This window comes from Carex rostrata, chromosome 23, assembly GCF_964058835.1.
Source record: "Carex rostrata chromosome 23, lpCarRost1.2, whole genome shotgun sequence".
Classification (NCBI taxonomy): domain Eukaryota; kingdom Viridiplantae; phylum Streptophyta; class Magnoliopsida; order Poales; family Cyperaceae; genus Carex; species Carex rostrata.
The window spans coordinates 6079876-6104126 of record NC_135940.1 but is presented as its reverse complement, the minus strand read 5'-3'; the positions used below and the strand labels follow the sequence as shown (position 1 = coordinate 6104126).

At 35.4% G+C, this 24251-nt stretch overlaps 2 protein-coding genes across 2 annotated transcripts; both read right to left on the bottom strand.

Annotated features, from left to right (window-relative positions):
* Window positions 1–3675: 3675 nt before the first annotated feature.
* On the bottom strand, window positions 3676–8093 carry LOC144574539 (ethylene-overproduction protein 1-like). The gene is made up of 4 exons (XM_078324505.1): window positions 6016–8093; window positions 5106–5400; window positions 4504–4813; window positions 3676–4293 (listed from the first exon to the last, which is right to left on the bottom strand). The coding sequence occupies exons 1-4, from the start codon at window positions 8019–8021 to the stop codon at window positions 4058–4060; spliced, it is 2847 nt and encodes a 948-aa protein (XP_078180631.1). The 5' UTR covers window positions 8022–8093; the 3' UTR covers window positions 3676–4057.
* A 9816-nt stretch (window positions 8094–17909) lies between these two features.
* Window positions 17910–22714, bottom strand: LOC144574540 (ethylene-overproduction protein 1-like). The gene is made up of 4 exons (XM_078324506.1): window positions 20292–22714; window positions 19370–19664; window positions 18761–19070; window positions 17910–18549 (listed from the first exon to the last, which is right to left on the bottom strand). Exons 1-4 carry the CDS (start codon window positions 22295–22297, stop codon window positions 18314–18316), a joined length of 2847 nt encoding a protein of 948 aa, XP_078180632.1. The 5' UTR covers window positions 22298–22714; the 3' UTR covers window positions 17910–18313.
* Between the last annotated feature and the right edge of the window lie 1537 nt (window positions 22715–24251).

Below are 24251 nucleotides of genomic sequence, written 5' to 3'. Positions count from 1 at the left end.
TCTAATTATTTATATTATGCAAACTCTTATTCATACAATGTGAAAATATATCTGTAATGCAAAAAAAAAAAAAAAAAAAAAACAATGTAAGGGTAATTTAATTACTTTATCTAATGGATTTTGGATCCGCTAGCTAGCATTAAAATTTTATCTCGTTATCATTAACTGACAATTAAGTTGATTGAATTGTTAAATAATGCCCCGTCATAAAATACTCTGATTTTTTTTTTGAAATAAAAGAAATAAATATTTTTAATTTTTTAATAAATATTTTTTCAGTTTGAAAAGCGATATATTGAGCGATTGTATCAATTAAATAAAGAAAATGCATCTATATCGACAGGTGTAACACGACGCCAGACATCTGATAATTAATTAATCCGTTTATAATGTTGATTAACTAAAAGTCTAAAACTAATTGGTTGCCAGAGAGTTATATATAGTAATAATTAACAAATCACTTCTCAAAGCTTCATAAGTAGCAATTAATATTTTTTAAGGAAAAATGAAACAAAACTTTGAGCAATTGAAATACCATTGTTTCATGAAGGCGCTGTCTGTATTAGAATACCGGTAGAATCATTAAACAAAAATATATATTTGATGTGCTGTATACCAAATCCAGAAAAAAAAATATATTTATAGATTAAACAATTTTTTGGTCAATACCAAGAAGACATGCATTGCATCCCTACTAATTAAACATATATATATATATATATATATATATATATACAACTTTATTTTGAGAATATATAAAAGTATAGTGGCAGCAAAGAAAGCTGTAGTGATAGCTGTATGAAAAAGGAAAGGCACTGATCGCTGGATCGATGTTGCGAAAATAAAACGGATTAATTGTGTGTTGATATTTGAAAAGCGGCAAAATGTTGAGATTTTTTTTTCTTAAAGCTAATTGAATTTTCCAATTTCAAAATAATGAGATTGTTTAACATGCCAAAAACATAAAATTATTTAACACATTTATGTTTTTACACCTGTACATATATATAAATATGGAGTTACACTTTACATCTACGGAAGACATCGGATGAAATAAATGTGGCCATAGTTGAGAATAACTTTTGATATAATGGCAAAGGGAATGCTCTCTGTATGAGACATTGTAGATTTAAAATTCTAATAGGCTGGAGATTTTTTTGTGGATATTAAAACAGGTAGGTGGCTTGACCTCTAACTTTACTTAAAAAAAAAAATATGCATGGCCATAGTTTAGAGAACTGATAAATGTATTTGTACTTCTTACATGTTATTTAAATGTGTTTATATTTAATAACGAAATTATATATAATTTAACGCTAGTGGAAATGAAAACTCAAAGTTATATTTTTGCTTATTTGACAAAGTTTAATTAACTTGAATGTCTTAGTAATTATTTGCTAGTTCAAATTAATATGAACAATTTACACATTACATATTAATACTTTAGCATATAGATAATAATTAATTAATAACAGTATATATATGAAGTGCAAGAATATTTTTTTTTCTAATATGAGACAATTTAGTACTGTCATGCTATGCTCATGAGTGCATGTAATCATTTTGACCATACACAAACGACCGGCCGGCATTGTAAAATTAGAACAAGTAAAATAATACTTAAAAAAAAAACATATATAAATAAATCCAGAAAATGATTTGTCAAAATACTTTTATGATACTAATAATTAGTTTAAGGTTTGGGTATTATATTATCTAGTAATAGATCGAAGGAGAACTTACATTAATTATTCAAGGTAGAAGGTAGCTAGGCAGCTAGCATAGTAGCGTTAAAGTCAATTTATTTTAACAAAGAGGCGTCATAGAAGTGCAATGAAAGATGAAGAAATGGTAAGGCAAGAAAAGTCCATGTAAACAAAATTAGGCGAAGTTCAAAATACAAAAAGTCAATAACAGCAAAAAGAAAAAAAAAATCCAATAATTAAACTTGCAAATATTTTCTTTGTTGTTGAATTGAAAAGCCAACCTTATTATATTAGCTAGGTCAAGGAAATGGAATGGGAAAAAGCTTCTTAGCAAAAAAAAAAAAAATTTAAACTAAAAAAAAGTCAAAATATCTACAAGTTCTTTGCATTATAAAAAATGTATCCACTGGTTCAGAACTTCATGATGCAGTGTATATATGGTCCCTCCTTGATTTAACAATAAATTCTTTTTTTTTTTGAGAAAGATTTAACAATAATTTTAATCATACTAGGTTACTTGATGAAAAAAAAAACTATTATATTGATGAAAAGCACCATAAACTTATAAACTGTCACACTCTGAGACAACTCGCCACGTATTTTTACGTAAAGCGTATTCACATCACATACATTATCAATAAAAACATAATAAAGCCACATTTTATTCCATAAACAAAAGAGTTTTCACAAACGATCAATAGCGGACATGGCTAGTAACACAGACATCGTCATACCCACTCAATGTATCAATATAGAATTATGGAAACAAAAACTAGACAACATGTGGCAATTTATCAATAACATGTCTTTCTGCTTAGTCTCACTCTTGTACTTGCTCGAATCCTTCCTCTTCGTTACCTGGAACCCACATAAAAGTAGAACGGGTGAGAGATCAAACCTTCTCTCAGTTTGAGATTTAGTTTCAACCCAGATCGAGTTCATAAAACCTTTACATTATTCTCACAAATATGATAAAAAAATAAAATGGATATGTACTCCCTAATGCAATGCATATACTATTATCACGTCTATTTTCATATTCTTTTCACTTTCTGCAATTAACCATTTACTCATCAAATCAATGGGAAGTCCAACCAACATTGGAAAGGCCACCAACCCGCTGGGAAGTCCAACCAACAACGAGAGGCTGTCTCACTAAATGGTAAGTCCATCCTACGCTAGATCTTGACCGGTGACAAGACCGCTTTAGCCTACAGTCACGTTAATAAGGGGTCCAATCAAATACTAGACCTAATGTATACATCCCAATATGCAAGTATATTGGCCTCCTGTTCACTTTCATTATCAGTTCATTTCACATGCATTAATTCAATTACATAATCCATGCCATGCTTAACACATCCTATTTATGCAAGTTCATTGGTCAATGTATAAATTCTATCCTTTTTTTATTTATGTTCTACTCAAGTCATACGAATGGTTTGAAAATAACATGCATAAATAGAGAGAGAAAACAGAGAGGAAGAGAGAAAAGAGAGAAAAAGAGAGGAGGAGAGAGATCAAAAGAGGAGATGAGGGTCTTCCTATTCTTGAATAGAAGGGGATTTTGTTCCCAAGCATAAGAAGTGGCATCTTAGATGGGGACTCTTTGACAGGGATCTAACCAGAGAAAAGCCCCCTCAAAAGAGGAAATGAAAGATAGGAAAGAATAAAGTGCAAGAGACAAATCTCAGATGTAGCCCTTAGTTGTCTTGCTCAGAAGAAACATGTATGCTATCTGACAAAATTAAATGATGTTAAATCAAAGCTCAGGATTGAGTTCACATATTTCAATTAATTCTTTCAAAGGGAACACAAAAAAATCATGCAAATTGCAAAGACCATTTCCTTTTCATCAAGTGGGAAGCACTCAAATTCAAGAAAATTATAGCAGGAAGCAATTACAATATGCTATATTTTTTCCTCATCACACAACCCCAGGTCATCAGGTAAAAAATTCATTGTTCTCTTGACTCATGGAAAATTTTTATCAACAATCATCTATCAAAATTACATATGATTGAGTAATCTATATTGGAGAGCTAATGGAATACTTTCTTTTGTACTGGAGCCTTTTCAAAACCTAAATCTCTCTCATGTACATGCATTTTTACAACATCCGATGTTGCATTTCCATACAACACTATAAAATTTGTATACATACATAGTTAACCCCTTTGGGCCCACCTTTCATCTCTCTCTCTAATCCACCCAACCTCTTTCTTGGTCTGTTAATCTGATGCCTCAGTTTATTCAGTGCGCCATTTGGCAATTCCGATTGACCAAAAATCACACCTTAATAACGGAAAACAGAAACAGAACAAAATAGCACCAGTGCTAATTGGCTAGCTTTAACTTCCTCGTTTATTCACTTTCGGCTCAAGGGCTCTATGGTATAAATCAAGGGTGTCACCATGTGTGGGTTCAAAGCAGAGTGCGGCCTCACAATCACGCACAGCCAATTCATTTTTGCCGATAGATTCATAGAATGCTGCACGCAGATGCAATAGCTGCAAGTCTGGCTTAAAATTTATCACCCGCGTCAGCTCTGTAATTGCCTCATCTTCCCTGTGATCGTCCATCATAACTGGAAAAAAATATGGGGAAAAATTGAGGGGTTTTTATTATCATTTGCTGCTTTTATATGTGCACCACACCCAATAATTTAGATGGTTTGAAAGCCAAAACTGCTGCATTACTTTTGAACTCGAGAAATTTTTATCGTTTGTGGAACCCAATACTTTACTCTGTCAGGAATTCAGTGAGTAAAAAAAAAGAAAGAACCCGAGAAGCTTACTAGCAGCTCTGTAACGGTAAGGGTAAGTCCTCAAGGGATCTAGTGTAGTCGCAGTGTTAAGATCGCTCATGGCATTCTCACGCTCACAATACTCGGATCGCTTTTCATATGCCGATGCATTATTCTTGGCCTTCTCTATCAGCTTTGTCATCTCGTCATATGCAGCTTTCTTTCTGTTCGTTACGTAAAAAACCCGTGCTAGTCCCTGGTGAGCACGGGTGTGCTTTATGCCAAGTGCCTTCTTGTAGCAATTTTCAGCCAACTCGAAGTTTTCAATATCCACATATATACTTCCCATATTATTATATGCCTGAAAATGATCAATAGGACAAATCACCAAAGAAAATTAGCATTAGTTGGTTGAAAAAATAACATAATAACTTTTCTTTTGCATGAACTTAATGAATCATCTATAATAAACCTACATAATTAGCATATAAATTTATGGTGCTCTTTGGCACTCTTTCCTTATTCATGACAATATCAGTGCTATAGTAACACTAGATACTTTTAAAATCGCAAGGACTAGCACTACTCAGCAGGATTGTGGAACTAAACACGGGTCAAAAATACAATGATAATAAAAGCATCTAATTACTTACTTGGCCTTTCCGGAGATTATCTGAGGCGCAATTAACTGCCGATTCTAATAATTTAATAACATAATCTGCAGTTTTAGTACTATCAAAGGGGCAATCTCCCAGAGCATATGCCTTTAGGAAAAATGCTTCAAAAGACCTATGCAATTTGATTGACTCCTCAGCTTTAGCCAATGCCTCTTTTCTATGGCCAGTGTCATAAAGGATCCATCCCTCATACACAAGTCTTTCATATTTGAGGTTTGAACTGTTTCGGGCCTGTCTCAAACTGTGCATAGCTACCTTCTGACAATTTAACCTGACACAAGGAATGGATAAGTACTTTCTAAATTATCTTCAATTGTGCAAAGGAAAGGTTGATGTAAAAGATGCTACAAAAAAAGGCTAGTATGTTATCTGTCAAGAATGTTTTGTGCCTTAGGTTACAGTGGTAATTGACAATTGATGGAGCTGACCCAATAGTTTTAAATCTCCAAACTTGTAAAACAAGCTGAGTTCAACTCCGCAAATAATATTGTAAACAACTATGCAAAGGGTCCCAAAAAGAAGATAACGATTGTTATTGAAACTTTTACAAGTCTTTTCTTGATGACCTAATACATTAGCCTTCGAAAGTGAATGTAAATAGTCTAATTCAAGACAAAGGTTAGGTTAAGTTAATTCTAGATAAGCCTTAGGATTAAGTGCAGAAATATATGGTTACGCCTAATAAGGTTTGTTCAATATCACAGTGTAGGAAACACAACTGCAAACACAGTGGAACAAAACTCAAGCACAAAAGTCTCTCGATCATTAAGCAACAAAATATGCATTACTCAATTATAGCAAACACAGCCAAGTTCCACTTGACATGGAACAATACAACCAAGTCTGTAAACCAAGAAAATCCAATGAGGTTTTACGAGGAGGTTACCTTAGGAGAAGAAGGGATTGGCGAAATCGCAAGCTGCTATTATTTGGCTCCTTTGCTAACATCTGGTGTACCACTGCAAGAGACCCAATATCATCCACAGCTGACCACCTGTCATACAATTGCATCCAACAATCTGCCATGTCCATCTGCTGCACATAGCCCTTCATAGCTTCTATAAGGTGGTCCCCATGTACCTTACCGTGAAAAAATAGGTAGCTCGGGTCTAACGTCATAAGAGCCCTGACATCCTGCATGGCCCCCTCGTAATCTTCCAGAGCCAGAAAGAACCAAGCTCTTAACTCAAGTAAGTCAGTCGAGATCTTGAACCCAAGTATTTTATTTACCTCAGTAATTGCCGCACCAATCTTATCCTCTTCCAGCAATGTGATTGCTCTATATTTGTATGGGTATGTGTTGGTGGGGTCCAATGTGGTGGCGGTCATCAGATCGTTCAACTTCTCCTTCCCGACACAGTACATGGACCGCTCCTGGTACATCCAGCCAGCTGGTTCGAACTGATCTAGAATAGTATTCAACAACTTGTATGCAGCATACTTGTGGCCCCGTTTATATTTTGCACGTGCCACACCGACCCAAGAGTAGATATGGCCTTCTTTGGCTGCCTCCTCAAACCAGCGTTGTGCATCCTTGTACTCACCTCTCTCAAGCATCACACACCCAAGCTGGTGCAAAGCCTGTTGCCTTTGCCATCCTGGCGCGGCACATTCACCAAGCCTCTCGAGCAACATGATTGTGGTGTTTGATTTCATATCCTCCTCCATTGCCACCTGACTAAGAAAATAGTACAACACAAAAGATGCATTCCCTGTTGCCTCAAGCCTTTCCCTCCCTTCTAAGCTGCAAAAAAGGCGTGCCACATCCGGGTCATGAAGCGAATGTGGGAGCTCCCGTAAGAAGCACTGTAGGCACGCTGCCACCAACAAATGAGATGTCTCTTCAAGAGCATGTTCAATCAATTGCAGTGCATCATCTGTCCCGCCAACCATAGATGTGAGCGTGGCATCACAATCAGCTTTCATTTCCTCGCAACAAAACTTGTTGGAGAAGTATAGAAGCTCAACTATGATGTCATGAGGGGTACAGTCACTAATCTGGCCTGTACGACTGTACACATCCACTGCTTTCATGGCTGGGACAGAGATCCCATCATGAGTGAAGTCAATGTGGTCGCGTTGTGCCTCGGCAAAACCTCCATACAGTAATGCATTCAGAGGTTTTGAAAGGGCTGCAATGCAGGACCGCACACATAGAACCTCCTCTTCGCCAATGATGAACCAGAGGTCACCATCGGCATCAACTTCTTCCCTATGTCTAGGCCTGGTTGGGTCAGAGGGAATCAAGGAATGAGGACGATGGCACGGGCAATACGGGTTAAGGGGCATAGAAGGCAGGTCAGGGTGCAATGTTGCTGTAGGGCATTCTAAGGATGGGGAGGTCTTTGTGCATGGGGTAAGAGGGGAAGGTGGCGGGTCAAACTCGTCTTCACGCCGTTCATACCGCAGCCATGCAGATAGGACCACACGACGGTGAACATCTAGGGCATGGACACGAGCTGCACGCAAAGCCCGACGTAGAAGTTTTGGGTCATTCATGGACCGGAGAAGGGAATGCTGCTCTAGGTGGAGGTCGCATAAATCATCTTTTGGATCACATTCTGCGACCATGAGCCGGCGGTACAACTCAGCCAGGGTGGAAACCGGGTCAATCGGGCGGAGGTATGGGTCAATTGGTGGGTCGATCATGTCAACCGAGGGGAGACCGAATGGGAGGAGAGAATCTGTAAGGATTGAAGGTGAAGGATGGTGGCGAGATGGCGGTTGCGTATACTGGATGGATTTTGACCGGAGAGAGAATGTGGGTCGAAGTGGGCCCCGGTCATCGGAGGGACCAGAGCTTGAAGTGGAGGAAAAGGCATAAACTTGGCTACCCTTACATCCATCTATAATCTTTAGGCTACGTATTGTGGTGAGAAAATTGTTTTGCATTTCTCCCTATCTTCTCGTCTTAGAATTCTTCTTCTCTCCGTCTTGGAATTCTTCTCTTAGGGAGAGATGGGGGCAATGCCAGATGTCATGTGATCATTATGAGGGGATTGATTTGAGACAATCGGTGGAGACACCGGTTGCATTATGAAATTTGTTGATACAATCAGGATTGATACCGGGGTGTCTTCCTCAAGCTGCCCGAACTGACTCATGAAAGGAGGATCTATATTTATTTGCATGAATGGTATATGGCTGTGTTAGGAGAGGGAATAAACGGAGGCATTCTCTCGTTAGCCACGGCTGTATAGAGGCTAATTTGAAGTTGGAAATTTATTTTGTTTTTAATTTATTAATTTTCTATGGATTGGGACATAGGTGGAGAGCACGGTTTGCTTGGCACGTTCAATCAATGAACTGTAAGGATATGAACTATTGATTGAAGTTGGAAATTTATTTTGTTTTCTTTTAATTAATCAATTTTCTATGGATTTGGACGTAGGTGGAGAGCACGGTTTGGGGTCAACTCAAGTTTGTTCTTGGCACGTTCAATCAATGAACTGAGGGATATGAACAATTGATGCTACCTAATAGGTCGTGCTTCATATATATATGTCCTCCATTAATTGATCACAAATAGATTTTATTAATTAAAAGTATATTCATAACAATTCGTTGTATCATTTGCAGCCGACAAGCAAAAAAAAAAGTTCATTTAAAGCTTTTTCTTTCCTAAAAGGAGTTAACAAATGACCTATCTTGATAAATAGATGCACAATATATGCTCAAATATTGTTCAAGAATATCCTATACAAAAGCAAACATTTTTAAAAATACCCTTTTAAAAAAAATAAACAAAAAAAATTAAACCAAAAGACAACTAAATTTTCAGAATTTCAGTTTAACAATTCCGTCATTTGTCATTGAGGACACCAAGAGGTTGTCCGTCATTTGTCATTGAGGACACCCTCTTGCCCTGTCTGTAACAACAAATGACGGACATGACCCTATATATATGCCACAGCTGGGAGAGAGAAAATCATAATTTCATTCACTCGCCAAATCTCTTTGAATTCGGATAAGTTTTCTCTTATTTTCTTGTTTCAATTTTTAATATACACTACTAGAGAAAAACACTTTGCTATTGGTTGAAATTGCTATCCACCATCGGGGTCCGAACCGTTGCCTATCGCCCCGATAGGAAATGTGTACCCATACGCCGTCGGTATGAGCCGATGGCATTAAGCTCCAACACGATCGGTTAGAAATTAGGGACCGTTGTAATATTAGTTTTTCGTCCGTTAAATATGTCATTAATATAGAAACACCATCGTCTCTGGGTGTTATTAGCCGTTATCAAAAGTGTATTACACCATCGGATGTGTTTGAGTTAGCATTTGCATGTCCTAGTTTGCCATCTGTTATTACTTTGGACCGTTGGTGATTTGTTTTTATATATTTAATTAGAGGAGGGTTCAAATACACCCAAATTTTTGTACACCCAAATGCACCCTATCCTTTTTCTCCGTTTTCAAAGTCCGAATAGTCAATCCGAACCGTTAGATGCGATCTATATATTAAAATGTGCTTGGAGACCAAATTATATATTTTTTGGATTTTTTTTTACTATTTATTAAGCCACTTTGAAAAATCGTTGATCCAATGGTCCAGAAAATGTAAAATCAGCGATTTTCAAAGTGGCTTAATAAATAGTAAAATAATTCCAAAATATATAAAATTTGGTCTCCAAGCACATCTTAATATATATATCGCATCTAACGGTTCGGATTGACTATTCGGACTTTGAAAACGAAGAAAAAGAATTTGAAAGATAGAGTGCATTTGGGTGCACAAAAATTTGGGTGCATTTGAACCCTCCTCATTTAATTCTATATGCATATATTAGGGGTAGTCCCCATATATATATCTATATCTATACATATATATAGAGATAGAGTGTAAAGCTCATATCTCTAGTTTTAAAGTTCAAAATGTCAATCCGAACCATTCAAGTTGATATCCATATTAAAGTGTGCTTGGAGACCAAATTATATTTTTTGGAAATTTTTTACTATTTTTTTTAGAATTTTTCAAAATCAGTGTTTTTCAGAAAATTCGAGACCATCAAAATAGTAATTTTCAAAAATTCTAAAAAAATAGTAAAAAAATTTCAAAAAAAATATAAAATTTGGTCTCCAAGCACGATTTAATATGGATATCAACTTGAACGGTTCTGATCGACGTTTTAAACTTTAAAACTAGAGATATGAGTGCAAATTAAAACACCCACTTTAATTTGCAAAGCATGGTGGCCTTACTATATATATATATATAGATAGATAGAGAGAGAGAGAGAGAGAGGAGGGTTCCAATACCTCATTTTTTTCATACCTCATCATACCTCATATTTTATATTTTCGTTTTCAAAGTCCAAATTGTTGATCCGAACCGTTCAACAAAATATTTATACTAAAATATGCATGGAGATGAAATTTTATATTTTTTGAAATTTTTTTGCTATTTTTTAAGAGAGGTACAAAATCACTGTTTTTGAACCGTTCAAAAAACAGTGATTTTCTACCCATCTTAAAAAATAGCAAAAAAAAAAAAAAAATCCAAAAAATATAAAATTTCATTCCTAACCATATTTTAGTAGGATATCATGTTGAACGGTTCAGATCGACAATTTAGACTTTGAATATGAAAAAAATGAAGATATAAAATATGAGGTATGATGAGGTATAAAAAAAATGAGGCATTGGAACCCTCCTCATATATATATATATAATTTAACGCCAGTAGAAATAAAAACTCAAAAGTTATATTTTTGCTTATTTGACAAATTTAATTAACTTGAACGTCTTAATAATAAATTGCTAGTTCAAATTAATATGAACAATTTATCCATTACATATTAATACTTTAGCATATAGATAATAATAACAGTATATATATGAAGTGCAAGAATATATTTTTCTAATATGAGACAATGTAACGAGTCATACCTAAATATTACAAACGTAACCCAACCGCTGGTCTGTACAATTTAGTACTGTCATGCTAGCTATGCTCATGAGTGCATGTACTCATTTTGACCATATACAAACGACCGCCCGGCATTGTAAAATTAGAACAAGTAAAATAATACTTAAAAAAAAAATGATTACCAAAGGGAAACCACATAAATAAATTCAGAAAAATGATTTGTCACAATGCTTTTATGATACTAATAATTAGTTTAAGGTTTGGGTATTATATTATCTAGTGATAGATCGAAGGAGAACTTACATTAATTATTGAAGGTAGCTAGGCAGCTAACATAGCAGCGTTAAAGTCAATTTATTTTAACAAAGAGGCGTCATAGAAGTGCAATGAAAGACGAAGAAATGGTAAGCCAAGAAAAGTTAATGTAGGCAAGTTCAAAATAAACAAAAAGTTAATAATAGTAAAACGAAAAAAAATCCAATAACTAAACTGGTAAATATTTTCTTTGCTGTTGAACTGAAAAGCCAACTTTATTATATTAGCTTGGTCAAGGAAATGGGATTAGAAAAAGCTTCTTAACAAAAAATAATAATAATAAACTAAAAAAAAAGTCAAAATATCCACAAGTTCTTTGCATTAAAAATAAAAATGTATCCACTGGTTCAAAACTTCATGATGCAGTGTATGGTCCCTCCTTGACTTAACAATAATTTTTTTTTTTAGAAAGATTTAACAATAATTTTACTCGTACATGGTTACTTGATGGGAAAAAAAAAACCTATTTATATTTGATGAAAGTCACCAGAAACTTATAAACAATAACAAAAACCAACATGTCTTTTCATAGAAGATGCATTAATAAGTTTGTACTTTGTAATACAGGGTCTATGTCAGGAACGAACAACATGATTGGATACACAATTTATAATGAAAAGTTACATTTTTTTTTTTAATCCCCCCCCCCCCAATTCGAATTTCAAGAAACGAGCGGACATAAACGGGACGGATGGTAATAATTGTTCCTTTTTTGATACAAAGTTTTAATGTTTTAAAAAATATATTAATTATTTCTAAATCGCTAATGTAAATTTTATTGATAAAAATATATATATCATTTTATAAATTCATACTTCTCAATAAACATCTTTAAGAAAAAAAAAATCATAATTCTCAAATCAATACAGCTCAAGATAATTACATCAACATAAAAATTTATTAAACTATTTTTGCTTAAACTACTCCCATAACCATGCTAATGAGATCATGGAACAAAGGCAATTATGAGTAGGTATTTCCTTCAATTTTCTATTGTACATTTCTTACATTTTTTTTTGTTTCATCTTTTTATTTTTTATTTTTTTTCAAAAGGAAGGGTCTTTTTAGGTTAGAGTTGGGGCGTTTCGATGAAAAAAAATTCTAGACCATTAAAAATAGTAATTTACTATCTGTTTAATAAATAGTAAAATATTCTAAAAAAATATAAAATTTAGTCTCCAAGAACATTTTTAATTTTTCATATGGAGATGATGTTTAGCGGTTAGGATTGATCGTTTGAAATTTAAAAATAGAGATATGGATGCATAGGTCGGGCCAATTTGCAATATGCATATTATAATAACCTAACTCATTTTAATCTAATATTTATTTTACGGAGTTTTATTAATAAAATGTACAACTAAAAAGAAAAGCCACATAAAATATATTTTAAAAAAAAATCATGAGAGAGAGCATTGTTCCTTTGCTACATCATTTTAATTCTCAAATGATGTTTCTGTTCAGATCTAAATATTATGACAAATATTGTTAGTCCTTCCATGCTGATCAAGTATTCTTAGGTACTAAACAAATTTTGATTTTTCAAAATAAAAAATCTTCGTAAAAGTTGCGAAATCGTGAGGGAAAATCGAACTCTCGACCTTTGGATAAACAAAAATTTTAGAACTTCTCTCCTAACCAACTGTGCTACCTTCCTTTCTCAATAAACAAATTTTGATATCTTTAAAAATTTAGAGATTTCAAATTGCTAGACCTTGATTGAATGGTCCAAGAAAACTTGATTATGAACAAAGCACCATATTTTCAAAAATAAAAAATCCTAAAAATGGGTATAAATAAAGTATTTTAGTAGCTATTTCATATTAATCACATGATAAAAAATGGATGACATAGTTCTTTTTATCATGAAATTAAAGATAAATATATTAAAATACAATTGAAGCATGAAACAATAGTCCATTTGAACCCTCCACTAGATAAATTAAGTATATTATTGAATACTAGTATCGTGCCCGTGCGTTGCAACGGGAACTGTAATTTTATTTATCCTTCTATATAGTCATGTTTGATTCATAAATTTGTATAATTAAGAGAGGGTTTGAAGTTAATTAATCCCAAATATAAGAGATGCATCCAAGGCATAGAACAAAGTGGTGACAGTATTGGGAACATATTATAAAATTGAATAAAATATTAAAAGATTTTGTTATTGATAATCATACAGAATTAAGAAAAAAAACGAAAGATAAGACAAATAATAAATAAAAGTAAAAGAAACAACAATAAATAAATAAAAGAATCAAATAAAACACAAAAAAATTCTTGAAGTGTTATTGATCATTTTCGATATAGTCCAACATTTATAAAAATGAACAAATAAATTAGTGTCAATGTCAACGTTACGCATCTCTTCCATCCCATATTTTGCTCTAATTATGCAACCGACCAGGAGCATACAACCGCCTCAAGTCCGTTAGCTTCCTCGACTTGATTCAATGTGTCTCTCAGCAAAATACTTAATAAAAAATTATCAAGGTTTTACCTAATCAGTAAAGGAATTCTTTCAGAATTGTTCACAAAGAATTTCTAAATTTATTAGTCATGAAATTACATGATAAATTTTCTGAATCACTAAAGCATAGAATTGAAACCAAAATTTCACAATGAAACAATATCAAATCACAATTCAGGGGCAAGTAGTGATACAGTAATTTCAACTCAACAATGAATTGCAAATATACAAGTTCCCCTTGTTATCCAATGGAAACCCATTTCCAAATATACCCAAGATTATAATCTAGGGCAACATAGGTAGACTTCAGATCATCAATGAAGAGTATAACATTGTACTTATATTTTAGTTTAATTTGTGCTACCAGTAATAGATAAAATTGACAATAGAACTGAGATGTTGAAATGTGCTACCAGTAAAAAGATGCCCTTATTTTTTCGGTACATATTATGTACCCGGATGGAATCTGCATGCTGGGATGGATCTTCAAGACACGTCAGAGCTTCGAACCCTATTTCCAAATCAGGGTCATTTCTGGTACCATAAAAAACCATTGGTACCACCTAGATTGACCGTTCCTCCATCCAATCAAACCAAATTATTATAAACAAATGCATCTAATGCTCAAATAAAATACTCACCTATCATGGAGCGGAGTGACAGATGGGCCCTTGTTGAGAGTGATCTCAGACACCAACCACGGGCACATCTCCAAGCGCTCACGCTTGCCTGAGCACATTGCAGTGGCCGTAGTGCATCACACGTTGCAGTGCCAGTGAAAACAAATTCATTCTGAACCACTACCTCTTTTGCCTCGGTGCCTTCTACGTCTTCTTTCTTCTTTTTACCCCGCTCTCTTCTCTTTCACTACTCTGCATTTCTTGCGCTCCTTGCTCCTAGTTCATTTGCAACACACACCCTGAATTGTTTGAGAAAAGACATATCATATTCTAAATGGTCATTTTTATGTACTTTCTTTTGGTATTACCAGTAGCTTGCACTACTATCCTTGCAATAGTTAAGAAATAACAGATACAAATATTTATCAATACAAGGCTACAAATAAGATATATCTCAATAGTAATCATAACAACAACATTAGTAATGATGTTAACTTTAATACTGGTTATTATTACCAACTACATTGCAAATTTCATGTCATTTGATGATCAGTGAAACTTGCATAAAATTTCATTAATTATCATATACATAATATGTATAAAGTATAGATTATAATTTTCTTGTAGGATTTCAAAAATATAAGTTAATATTACAGGTGTCAAGGTTGTCAAACTTATCAGTAGTCTATAGATCTTCAACCTTTTAAATACATTGGATGATCCGTTTCATACAACCAATCAAAAAATATTTGCAAATTTGCTTTACTGGCATCTTTATCGGGACCAAACAAAAAGCAACTCAAATCGAATCAAATCAACCAACATGATAGGAATTGCATACAGAACAGATCGATTATTCATCAGACAATTGATCATTTTTTAAAGTAAAAAAAAAGTAATTCTTACCTACTGATATACTGATAGAAGAAGGTCCAAGGTTCGTTGCTTTTCCCTCGGTAGTATCCATAGCTGCAAAAATTCCATAACACAATTAGGAAATAATTCAACTAACGACGAACAAAACCATTTAAACAATGGTGAGAAATAGGAGGAGACGAATTCATACACTGAGGAGCATCAGGCAGCGGAACGAAGCCTTGAGACGAGGTATCCATTGGAGCGACTCCTCTGTTGTTGTTCTTCTTCTTGTTCGCGGCGCCATGGCATGGCTGATCTGATCAGAGCGCTAAGAAGAAGTCGCTAGAAGCAGTTCGTCGTTCCGATCAGAGCGCTTGAGAGAAGTCACTGGAAGTAGTTGGCGGAGTGGCGGAGATCTGAGGAGATTAGGGTTTTTTCTCTCTTTTTTCTTTGGAAGAAGGGATCGGGGAGGGACGGGCAGCGCTCCAGCGAAATTTTTTAGATTAATTTGCACGATTTTTGATTAAAATCCGACGGTGCAGAATTAAAATATCTGTGATAATACATGTAGCTGTACGTGTGGCGGGTACAACTGTAACTAATTTTGGACTTCTACACATATAAATGATATATTTAATCAAAGAAAGACAGATTATTTGTTTAGATGGCTCAAATTCAATTTAAATTTAAATTAATAAATCAGGATCCTTGCAAAATCTAGACATTAAGCTCCTTAATAAGGAGGAGAGATATAGTCAACCTAACAATATAATTCCGTGCAGTTTAAATTTTGTTTAATTATGCACTTAGAACCTTTAATTTTAAATCATATTATATACGACGCGCGGAACATACAATAAACATTATATTTTGTAGAATTCCGTGCAGTTTAAATTTTATTAATTATGCACTTAAAATCGTTAATTTTAAATTATTTTATGTACAACGGAGCATACAATAAATATTATATTTTTCTATAAACATGATATGATATGTGAATAATATATATCATGTCCATAATATTAAATTTTAATTTTGAGCTTTATATTTCTAGATTCTTAAAGGTTGTTGAGATTATAAAATAATTAAATGATTAATTGGGTAAAATTTTAAAAAAGCCATCCAATACTTATCAAGTCCCAACCTCTGATCCAGGCCACTCATCCAACTAACTCCAAGATCTCTCGCGCACTTGCAAAATGCCAATTTTTTTTTTCTGAAACCATTCAAAATCAAACTTTTTTAATACTATGATTGGTTTTGATATTTTTTTTCCTTTTTTTCAATTTGCATGAATTCTTCACTCGTTTGATATAAAAAATAATAATAAAAAGATATAGCACTGGTGATATTTTTAATCCACAAGACCACAACTGTTTCTTAGTTTCATTTTATAAATAAAGACTCATCTGAAGAGGATAGCCAGCAAGTATGATACATTCGTTGGTGCCACCATGAATGATAACAACCTGTTGGTTCTACTACCAAGCTTTAACCTTTAATTTCTCTTCTAATTTTGCAAAGCAAAAGAATAAATAATAGAATAAAATAATTTTGCAAATCAAAAGAATAAATAATAGAATAAAATACTGGTTACATCTAAGACCCAGAAACATATATAGATTGACCACTTTTCTACAAGACAATAATTTGCCAAGACCTACCAAGTATCTACTTTTACACCATGTTTGGATGGAGAGTAAAGGAAGGGATGGGAGATATAGAATAGAAGGGAATGTAATAGAATAGAAAGAAATATTAACATATTTAACCTCTTCGTGTTTGAATGATTAATGAGAGAGAATAAATTTAATTTTTCTTTCTTGTTTGGTTAATGAGAAATTCAGTGACTGTTGTAGGTTTGAGGAAAAAATCTTGTATGAGAATTATATATGTAAGATATAGGATTGGACATTTATGTCATTTTTATAAAAAATATTTGTAACAAAATTTCTTTCCATCCGTTACACTCTAATTTGGGAGGGAAACCAATTCTATTAATTATAATAATACAAAGTTAAACCTTTCTCCTCCTGTACCCTCTCCCACATAATTTTATCAACCAAACACAATTCAACGGAAAGTTTTTGTTCCTTTCCTTTCCCTCCCTTCCTCTACTCTCCATCCAAACAAGGTGTTAGAAAACGGGGTGAAGTGTTTATTTTTGTCCATAGCAAGCTTGAGTGGTGAGAATCTGCTCCTTTTCCAGAGGACCATCCTTTTAGAGAAGGAAGAGAGAAAAGAGAGAAGGAGAGATAGAGAGGAGAGGAGGGTCCTCCTATTCTTGAATAGAAGGGGATTTCGTTCTCAAACATGAGAAGTGACATCTTAGATGGGGACTTTGACCGGGCTCTAATCAGAGAAAAGCCCCCTCAAAATGGAAAATGAAAGATCGAAAAGAACAAAATGCAAGAAAAAAAATATCAGATGTAGCTCTTAGTTGACTTGCTCAGAATTAGAAACATGTTTACTATCTGACAAATTAATTGACGTTATTTCAAAGCTCAGGATTGAGTTCACATATTTCAAATAATTCTTTCCAAGGAAACACAAAAAAAAAAAATGTGATTTGTCATGCAAATTGCAAAGGCTAGTTCTTTTTCATCAAGCAGTTACAATATGCTATTTTTTTTTCCATCACAGAACCCCAGGTCATCAGGTGAAAAATTTATTGTTCTCTTGACTCATGGAAAATTTTTACATATGATTGAGTAATCTATATTGGAGAGCCTATGGAACAGTTTCTTTTGTACTGGAGCCTTTTGAAAACCTAAATCTCTCTCATGTACAAGCATTTTTACAATATCCGCTGTTGCATTTCCATACAACACTATAAAATTTGTATACATACATAATTAACCCCCTTAGGGCCCACCATTCCCTTCTCTCTCTCTTACCCCACCCAACCTCTCTCTTGGTCTATTAATCTGATGCCTCAGTTTTCTTCAATGTGCCATTCGGCAATTCCAATTGACCAAAAACCACACCTTAATAACGGAACACGGAAAAAGAACAAAAAAGCACCAGTGCTAATTGGCTAGCTTTTAACTTTGTGGTTTATCCACTTTCGGCTCAAGGGCTCTATGATATAAATCAAGGGTGTCACCATGTGTGGGTTCAAAGCATAGTGCGGCCTCACAATCACGGATAGCCAATTCATTTTTGCCGATAGATTCATAGAATGCTGCACGCAGATGCAATAGCTGCAAGTCTGGCTTAAAACTTATCACCCGCGTTAGCTCTGTAATTGCTTCATCCTCCCTGTGATCATCCATCATAACTGGAAAAAAATATGGGAAAAATTAAGGAGGTTTTACTATCATTTGCTGCTTTTATATGTGCACCACACCCACCCAATGATTTAGATTTGAAAGCTAAAATTGCTGCATTACTTCTTAACTCGAGAAATTTTTATGGTTTGTGGAACCCAATACTTTATTCTGTGAGGAATTCAGTGAGTAAAAAAACAAGAAAGAACTCGAGAAGCTTACCAGCAGCTCGGTAACGGTAAGGGTAAGTCCTCAAGGGATCTAGTGTAGTCGCAGTGTTAAGATCGCTCATGGCATTCTCACGCTCACAATACTCGGATCGCTTTTCATATGCTGATGCATTATTCTTGGCCTTCTCTATCAGCTTTGTCATCTCGTCATATGCAGCTTTCTTTCTGTTCGTTACGTAAAAAACCCGTGCTAGTCCCTGGTGAGCACGGGTGTGCTTTATGCCAAGTGCCTTCTTGTAGCAATTTTCAGCCAACTCGAAGTTTTCAATGTCCACATATATACTTCCCATATTATTATATGCCTGAAAAGGATCAATAGGACAAATCACCAAATTAAAATTTGCATTAGTTTGTTGAAAAAACAACATAATAACTTTTCTTTTACATGAACTTAATGAATCATCTATACCAAGCCTACACAATTTGCATATAAAATTTTTGCTGCTCTTTAGCACTCTTTCCCTATTCATGACAATAACAGTGTTATAACAACACTAGATACTTTTAAAATCACTAGGACTAACACTACTCAGTAGGATTGTGGAACTAAACATGGGTCATTTAAAAAATACAATGATAATAAAAGCATCTAATTACTTACTTGGCCTTTTCGGAGATTATCTGAAGCGCAATTAATAGCCGATTCTAATAATTTAATAACATAATCTGCAGTTTTAGTACTATCAAAGGGGCAATCTCCCAGAGCATATGCCTTTAGGAAAAATGCTTCAAAAGATCTGTGCAATTTAATTGACTCCTCAGCTTTAGCCAATGCCTCCTCTCTATGGCCGGTGTCATAAAGTATCCATCCCTCATACACAAGTCTTTCATATTTGAGGTTTGAACTGTTTCGGGCTTGTCTCAAACTGCGCATAGCTGCCTTTTGACAATTTAACCTGACACAAGGAATGGATAAGCACTTTCTAAATTATTTTTAATTGTGCAAAGGAAAGGTTGATATAAAACAAGCTACAAAAGAATGCTAGTATGTTATCTGTCAAGAATGTTTTGTGCCTTTGGTTACAGTGGTAATTGACAATTGATGGAGCTGACCCAATGGTTTTAAATCTCCAAAATTGTAAAACAAGCTGAGTTCAACTCCGCAAATAATATTGTGAACAACTATGCAAAGGGTCCAAAAAAGAAGATGACAAATGTTATTTAAACTTTTACAGGTCTTGTCTTGATGACCTAATACATTAGCTTTTGAAAGTGAATGAAACAGCCTAATTCGAGACAAAGATTAGGTTAAGTTAATTTTGGATAAGCCTTACGATTAAGAGCATAAATATATGGTTAGACCTAATAAGGTTTGTTCAGCATCATAGTGTAGCAAACACAACTGCAAACATAGTATAGCATCACGGTGGAGCAAAACTCAAGCACACAAGTCTCTCTATCATTAAGCAACAAAATATGTATTACTCAATTATAGCAAACACAGCCAAGTTCCACTCGACATGGAACAATACAACCAAGTCCTCAAACCAAGAAAATCCAATGAAGTTTTATGAGGAGGTTACCTTAGGAGGAGGAGGGATTGGCGAAATCGCAAGCTGCTATTGTTTGGCTCCTTTGCCAACATCTGGTGTACCACTGCAAGAGACCCTATATCATCCACAGCTGACCACCTATCATACAACTGCATCCAACAATCTGCCATGTCCATCTGCTGCACATAGCCCCTCATAGCCTCTATAAGGTGGTCCCCATGTACCTTACCGTGAAAAAATAGGTAGCTCGGGTCTAACGTCATAAGAGCCCTGATATCCTGCATAGCCCCCTCGTAATCTTCCAGAGCCAGAAAGAACCAGGCTCTTAACTCAAGTAAGTCAGTCGAGATCTTGAACCCAAGTATTTTATTTACCTCAGTAATTGCCGCACCAATCTTATCCTCTTCTAGCAATGTGATTGCTCTGTATTTGTATGGGTATGTATTGGTGGGGTCCAATGTGGTGGCAGACATCAGATCATTCAACTTCTCCTTCCCGACACAGTACAAGGACCGCTCTTGGTACATCCAGCCAGCTGGTTCAAACTGATCCATAACAGTATTCAACAACTTATATGCAGCATACTTGTGGCCGCGCTTATATTTTGCACGTGCCACACCGACCCAAGAGTAGATATGGCCTTCTTTGGCTGCCTCCTCAAACCAGCGTTGTGCATCCTTGTACTCACCTCTCTCAAGCATCACACACCCAAGCTGGTGCAAAGCCTGTTGCCTTTGCCATCCTGGCGCGGCACATTCACCAAGCCTCTCGAGCAACATGATTGTGATGTTTGATTTCATATCCTCCTCCATTGCCACCTGACTAAGGAAATAGTACAATACAAAAGATGCATTCCCTGCTGCCTCAAGCCTTTCCCTCCCTTCTGAGCTGCACAAAAGGCGTGCCACATCTGGGTCATGAAGAGAATGTGGGAGCTCTCGTAGGAAGCATTGGAGGCATGCTGCTACCAACAAATGAGATGTCTCTTCAAGGGCATGTTCAATCAGTTGCAGTGCATCATCTGTCCCACCAACCATAGCTGTGAGAGTGGCATCACAGTCAGCTTTCATTTCCTCGCAGCAAAACTTGTTAGAGAAGTATAGAAGCTCAACTATGATATCAGGAGGGGTACAGTCACTAATCTGGCCAGTACGGCTATACACATCCACTGCTTTCATGGCCGGGACTGAGATCCCATCATGGGTGAAGTCAATGTGGTCGCGTTGTGCCTCAGCAAAACCTCCATACAGCAATGCATTCAGAGGTTTTGAAAGGGCTGCAATGCAGGACCGCACACAGAGGACCTCCTCTTCGCTAGTGATGAACCAGAGGTCACCATCGGCATCGACTTCTTCCCTGTGTCTAGGCCTGGTTGGGTCAGAGGGAATCAAGGAATCAGGACGATGGCATGGGCAATACGGGTTAAGGGGCATGGAAGGCGGGTCAGGGTATAATGTTGCTTTGGGGCATTCCAAGGATGGGGAGGTCTTTGTGCATGGGGTTAGAGGGGCAAGTGGCGGGTCAAACTCGTCTTCACGCCGCTCATATCGAAGCCATGCAGATAGGACCACACGGCGGTGAACATCTAGGGCATGGACACGAGCTGCACGCAAAGCCCGACGTAGAAGTTTCGTGTCGTTCATGGACCGAAGAAGGGAATGCTGCTCCAAGTGAAGGTCGCATAAATCAGCTTCTGGATCACATTCTGCAGCCATGAGCCGACGATACAACTCAGCCAGGGTGGAAACTGGGTCAACCGGGTGGAGGTACGGGTCAATTGGTGGGTCGATCATGTCAACCGAGGGGAGACCGAATGGGAGGAGGGAATCTGTAAGGATTGAAGGTGAAGGATGATGGCGAGATGGCGGTTGCGTGTACTGGATGGATTTTGACCGGAGAGAGAATGTCGGTCGAAGTGGGCCCCGGTCACCGGAGGGACCAGAGCCTGACGTGGAGAGAAAGGCATAAACTTGGTTACCCTTGCATCCATCTATAATCTTTAGGCTGCGTATTGTGGTGAGAAAATTGTTCTGCATTTCTCCCTATCTCCCCGTCTTAGAATTCTTTTTCTCCCCGTCTTGAAATTCTTCTTTTAGGGAGAGATGGGGGGAAATGGGAAGAAAGAAAGTGGATACGGTGGGATCAAGAGCTTTGAATAAAATGATAGCAAATTCCTAATTGGATTCTTTTAATAAATATTGAAATCGAGATGGAAAGGGGTAAAGCAGAGATTGAGAGGAGGGAAAGAGAGAAGGGAGGAGGTTGGAACGGCATACCAATTTGGTTTTCTTCGCTCCCTTTTTTTCTCTCTATCTTTCTTCTCTCGCTCTTGAGCGAGCTCCTATTTTTTCTCTCTCTACAAGGATACCCGTTGATTTTTCAAATTTGCTGGATCGCAACAGAAAAGGAGTTACAAGAATAGGGATGAAAAGAGAATGGACGAGCACATTAGTCGGAGGTGACTCTCTATTAATAGACTATCCAATATCCATCCAACAACAAAACTTGTCAGAGATAGAAAAAAAGACAAAAGTTTTAATAAACCATCTATTAAAATAATTAAAGTATAAAATATATACGACATCAATGGGAATTATGCACAAACCCTTATGACATTTTGAAGTTTCTAAACCAGATAAGGACAAACGGATTCCTGTTTTCATCGTGTTAGTCAATGTATTCAAAGCGGAAGCTGGGAAATAGAATAATTTGGCAGTTATTTGATCATAACGAAAATAAATTTAAAACAATAATTGTATGCATACTTTTTCATATTTCTGACTTTTTAAATCATTCTAAATTGTCAAATTGAATAAAGAGTAAAGAGGGAATAGCGTGTGTGATGCATTTGTATTTTGTAGTGAGTAGTGACACCATGATCTCGGACAGTCTGATACAGAGTCCAAATTGGAATAAAGGTACGTGTTGCGCAATCATATTGTTAAAATCCTGTTGCGGGTCAGATGGTTCGTAACAGAGAAACATCATAAAATCTACCCGCGAACTATGGGTTTCACAAGATTAGACACGTAAAACTCTGATGGTCTGACCACCACTTGAACCGGGAATTTGTATACGGTCAATAACCTATTTAACTGCTAAGTGCTTTGAATTTGTTTAACTGCACAACTTACTTTTTGAATTTAACTAATTTCATAGCTAATCGGTATAACACAACTATATTTTTTTTTTTGCTTAAAAACGAGAGAAGCAAACGTAAAAGAATTGATTATTAATGAAAATAATCAACGTCTATTATATATGATTTTTTTTTTGTTCTTTATACATGTACTGTTGCTAGAAAGAATCCTTAATTATTTTTTTTTAAATAGCATGTTATATGTTAACAAAGCTCAATATGCTTGCACTACTACAGAATAAGTGATTGCACACGGACATAAACAGAGGAGCTACACGGATTTTCTGTCGTGTGAAATGTGAGGGTGTAGAAATCTCTGAATATTTATACACGGATATTTATCCATATGAGATTATTGAGAGCTATCCTCAAGAGGGGGCTCTTTAGAGAGACACACCTTCAATGTGGACAATAAATTCTCGAGTTCTTTAGGAAGAGATCACCATTAATGGCCGACAATAAAAATCTCTGGTCCGATTTAATGAATGTTTTGGTGTGGGATTTTAATTAAGAGACCGAATCTTCTGCTGAGAGATCCAACTATTCATAATTTGAACGGTTATTAATTATAACCGTTAAGATTATAATTGAATTCTATTGGTCGAATTTTCCTGTCAACATGTGAGAAAAATTAACCCAACTTTTAATACATAATAACATATCGCTACATTTTAACTTTTATTCTATAATGTTTCTTTATATACATAAAAAAAGTTATCACATTTTAACTTTTTTTTTAAAACTAAAACTTATAAAATTTAATATTAAAAAATTATCTAAATCAACTACAGTCCCATATTTATGCATAAAAATATGACTTGACGTGATCAAAATTATCCACATCAACTACA